Below are 4,907 nucleotides of genomic sequence, written 5' to 3'. Positions count from 1 at the left end.
TTTAGTTAAGAGCTTTGATTAGGGCTTTTGAAGAAGGGATCTAACTCAATAATTGTTTAAAACCTAAACGATCAATTAAAAAATATAAGAAAAGCTAAACGATAGATTATAAAATCTAAATGATTGTTTAAAAAGCTAAGCGGCTAGGCATTGGAAGTTGAAAGACAATTTTGGTTTAAGTGCTCGGTAAGTGGATTTGAGGTGTATAGAGACATGCAAAGACTCAAAATTTAAGTAAGCCTAAGTTGGCAAGTTTGTAGGGGTTTAAGGATGACTAATCCAAGTTAAGATTAAGATAAAATAAGAGATGAAGATAGAAGGAAATGGGTGTTATTCTAAGATTGCAAAGAAAAGAAATTAGGTATAGACTATGGATGGAGAAGCTTTTAGGCAAGAATAAGATGAAACAAGGCATTCGGGGAAAAGGGAACTTATAGTGGTGAGTGGTGTTTATAAAAGAAGTTCCAGCTTTCTAAAGTCTTCTTTTCTAATATCATGTTTCATGTATGATGTATTACATGTTTATGTTAATGGAAGCATGATTTATAAAGAAAGTTTTACTGTTGTATTTTAAAGCTAAAGTTCATATTTTACTGATTGTATTGTATGCTTTGACTGAGAGTAAACAATAGTCATATTCCTATCAATGAGTTATTATGTGCACATAAGGGGTAAAGGCAACCATGTAGAAAAGGATGCTAAGTTGAATACTGTTAGAGTCCTGCTATCTGTTGTTGTGAACAAAGACTGACCTCTATACCAGCTGGATGTTAAGAATGCTTTTTTGAATGGAGACTTTGTGGAGGAAATCTACATGAGCTCCCCACCTAGATTTGAAGTCTAGTTTGGTCAGCAGGTGCGTAAACCCCATAAATCCCTATATGGTCTGAATCAGTCTCCCAGAGCATAGTTTGAGAGATTCACTACTTCGATCCAGGTTTAATATTTTCAAAGGTTGCATATTTATTGAATCCTTCCTCGAAGACGTAATCTAACTCTAGCCTTACCTCTTGTTAATTTCTTTGTTTCAAAGGAATTATGACAAAGAATAGTGTGAGATATAGATCACTTGAATTTGCAAGCAGAAGACTGTGAAAGACAAAGTGAGGACTCTCTTTATATAATTCTAATAAGTTTGAATCAAACTTTATGTAGTTAAATTTAAATTATATAATTCCATTTCTCTAAGGAAGAAAGAGAAGAAGGAAGAAGAAGATCAAAGGCCCTTCTTCTTTTATCGTAGAATCATAGCTAGTTATATTTCTTACCACATAACTCTAACTTTAGATGAATATCTATGGTCTATATGGGTTATAAAAAAATCATCCTAATTAGCTTCTTGCACATGGCTTGTTTTTCACTCCAACTTCTATAAGAAAAATTGTTTATAATTATAAAGTCAACACCCGTTCATAAGAAGGAGACACTCAGCTCCTTATAATAATATCCTATTATTCAACTTTAAAATGAATAATTAATGAGAGATCAGTTCTTTTATTCTTCTAGAACTGAGGACCTAAAATTATTAAAAATTTCGATGTTGAATGTTGTTGAATGTTTCATCGCGCTTTTATGGACTGGACTTATAAATGGGTGATTTGGTCATAGTTTTTCTTAAAGATACTAGCTAGGCTAGAGATCTGAGAGGGATCAGTTATGTAATTAAAGAAAATCCAATATGGAAGAAAATCATAAAGAAATCATGGTACAGTCTTCCAATTCTGAAGAGGGCGGTGAAATTAGGATAAGGATCCCACCAGTTGGCGAAGAAAATACACGAAAATTCTATGAAGCTTCAAAGGTTGCCTTGAAGAAAATTATTGAAGAGGACAAAGATATGGTTCAAAGTGTTGTGAACTTTTGTTCCAGTGATATTGAGAATCCATTACATTTCAATTACGATGGTCCTGATGAGCTATCTCCCAAGGTCAATGCCCTCCAACAAACTCCTCTTCACTTAGCTTCTAAAAATGGCGACATGGAGATGGTTCGAGTTTTGCTCGACAAAAATAGGAGTGCTTGCTTGGTTCGTGATTTCAATGGCTTGATTCCTCTCCACCATGCAGTGATTGGAGGACATGTTCAGATGGTGAAGGAATTGATTCGTGCAAGACCAAGATCTATGTGGATAAAGCTAAAAAATGGTCAAACTGTTTTGCATTTATGTGTTGAAGATAATCATTTGGAAGTCATCAAGTTGTTGATTGAAATAGCTTTGTATCACGATGAAGATTTTCTTGACATAACTGATGACGCTGGAAATACCATTTTAGATATGTCTCTAAAGTTGAAAAGATTTGAGGTACGTAATTGAGTCACCTCTAGCCTATATACGATGTGTTTTTTCAGAACAATTGGCAAGTTATGAATTTCGTAGTTACACTCTGATGACGATTGAATTACGCTGTTTGTGGATGATCTACCGATCAATTTAGCTCGATTAAAATAAAATTTAAACTTATATACATATGTTTCTCGTTATTCAACCAAAAACACATAAATAAAATATCAAAAGGAAAAAAAAAATGTATATGTTCCTTGAAAATAGTGGTAAACATAAAATATCTTAATTAATTTACTCAATAAAAAATGAAAATCCTACCAAAATTTAAACAAAATATGTTAATTAAATTGCAAATTTGATTATTGCAGATTAAAAAATAATTAAAATCTAGTTTCTAGGGTTTGATAGATATCTTATCAATAGTTTATACAATTTATGACTATCTATGAAGATATTATGAGACCATAAAGACAATTACAAGCATGTTATCAAATTCTAATTTTTAAAACCTTAATGACTAAATTCTAACTTCGTTCCAAGTTAAAATTTGTGTGCGTAGATGTTGGAATATTTGCTCACAATTCAAAAAATGAAAAGGGGAAAAATGAGCATGAAGGATGCAATGGCAGCTCCAAATGTGATCAAAAGAAGTAAAAACTGGAACATTCAACAAAGTAAAAGAAGGGAAGGGTCGTCCAAGAAGAAGAGAAAAGGGCAATGGCAAATTTGGAAGAAGAATCTAAAATACAAAGGGGATTGGCTCCAAGAAGTGCAAGGCACATTGATGTTGGTGGCGACCGTGATTGCAACCGTGACATTTCAAGGCGCGATCAATCCTCCAGGAGGAACTTGGCAACAAGATCAAGAGTTGACTAGTTGTAGATGGAAACAAGAAGGACCAGTTCATATGGAAATTCAAGATGTAGGAACTGCAATAATGGCATGCAAATCTCTCCAAATCTACACAAGTTACTTCATATCAAATTCAATATCATTCTTTGCATCAGTTAGTGTGATTTTATTGATCGTGAGTGGGTTTCCTTTGAAAAACAAGATTTTTCGTTGGTTGTTGACAGTAGCCATGACTATTGCCGTTGTATTTTTAACATTTGCATATATAAATGGAACGGCAATGGTTTTTAGGAATAAAACTGCCCAAAGCTACTTGTTGGATTTGCTTCATGTTTGGTATGGGTTGGTTGGGTTAGTAATTCTTGGTTGCATTATATTACCCTTTTTCATTTGGCTGCTCAAAAAGTTCCTTCGCATATTGGTCGTCTTTGGATATATAAACTAGCGTCTACTATGTGTTAGCTCATCTCAATGTTCAATTAAGACATACATTGTGAGGAATATAATTATTGAGTGTGGCTTGTCACAAATAGTCGTTTATGAAAATGATATATTCTGCTGTTTGTATCTCAATGAAACAAATATACTACAATTTCATTTTCTTTTTCTTCCTCTTTTTTTCTTTTCTTTTTATAGTGCAAATGAGTATGTATACATATGCAACAATATATATACATATATACATACGCAAATTCACTTTGGTTTGAGAGACTTAGTCTAAAGCTTCACGAGAATATTAAAATGAGAAAAAAAAGTACAAAATTAATTCATGAATTTTCAATAAAGTATTTTATAGATCATTGAACGAGAAAGGCTGCCATTCTTGAAAGAAATTTGAGATAATTAATTTTATTAATTTGTAGAAAGGATTTACAGTGGAATAGAAAGTGATTTGAGTAAAACATGAAAAAATATAGTGCTTTCTCTTTTGATTACAAGGCAAAATTAGGTTTAAATAAGGCAAAAGGTTAGTTAAGTAAGGGGACACGTGCGTGCATTTTTTCGTTGGAGTTCGGAGCATCGTGGCGCTTGGCCGTTTATAGTCACCGCAACGTTTGATCGTTGATCGAAAAAGGTTCCATAGCGCTGCTCCATTTTGCAGCTATTACCTTTTCAGCGTTGTGCCTTGGCACCACGAAGCTGGGGCGGCGCCTGGATCCTAGAAAATTACAAAATTCTCCTTATGTTTTAGCTCGTTCTGGCTCGTTTTAACTTATTTTAATTAAACGATTTTTGTTACGTTGGACTCGTTGAGATGTCTAGCTAGATCATTATTTCCTATAAAACTGTAGACTTATTAAATAAGTCATGATATATCGAGAGTGTTAGCTATAAAATGTACGTCAAATATAATTCTAACATAACTTAATCATAGAGTTGATTGAAGTTAGATCGGGAAGAGGATGTTAATGTGGTGCTAGGTGATAATAGATTTTATTAATGGATAACACTCTTCCCCTCTTGGATCTCTACTTTTATGTCTAATTTGTATAGCTTGATTAGGGCTTTGTATTCTAAACACAAGTTGCTAAGTTATTTGTAGTTGTTAACTGAAACGAACATTATTGTTTGTAGATATATTTTTATTAGTTTGATTAATTGAATTATATTTGCTTTTTATCATGTTTGTGATGTTCCAACAAAATGGTTGATTACCATTATTTGAAAGTTTAATTTCTGTTTCTGCTTGAAAGAGATATAAATATTATAATTAATTGAAACCAACGAGCATGTTAAACCTAACAACAGACTAAGGATGGTACGTTTTCTT

The 4,907-nt window shown here is 32.9% G+C and overlaps 1 protein-coding gene across 1 annotated transcript; it reads left to right on the top strand.

The window, feature by feature from the left end:
- Nucleotides 1-1,702: 1,702 nt before the first annotated feature.
- On the top strand, nt 1,703-4,299 carry LOC101203727 (ankyrin repeat-containing protein ITN1). Its single transcript, XM_004141167.3, has 3 exons — nt 1,703-2,302; nt 2,844-3,487; nt 4,212-4,299. Exons 1-3 carry the CDS (start codon nt 1,703-1,705, stop codon nt 4,297-4,299), a joined length of 1,332 nt encoding a protein of 443 aa, XP_004141215.3.
- The last annotated feature ends 608 nt before the right edge of the window (nt 4,300-4,907 follow it).

The sequence above is a fragment of the Cucumis sativus genome, chromosome 3 (genome assembly GCF_000004075.3).
Source record: "Cucumis sativus cultivar 9930 chromosome 3, Cucumber_9930_V3, whole genome shotgun sequence".
Lineage (NCBI taxonomy): Eukaryota > Viridiplantae > Streptophyta > Magnoliopsida > Cucurbitales > Cucurbitaceae > Cucumis > Cucumis sativus.
The sequence above is the reverse complement of the archived record's forward strand: the minus strand, read 5'-3'. Positions and strand labels throughout refer to the sequence as shown.

Bases quoted from the DNA above. Each gene is read 5' to 3' on its own strand.
- LOC101203727 (XM_004141167.3), top strand. From the start codon at position 1,703: ATGGTACAGTCTTCCAATTCTGAAGAGGGCGGTGAAATTAGGATAAGG. The intron at 2,303-2,843 runs GTACGTAATTGA...TTGTGTGCGTAG, and splicing joins TAAAGTTGAAAAGATTTGAG to ATGTTGGAATATTTGCTCAC. The intron at 3,488-4,211 runs GTTAGTAATTCT...TGATCGAAAAAG, and splicing joins GTTTGGTATGGGTTGGTTGG to GTTCCATAGCGCTGCTCCAT.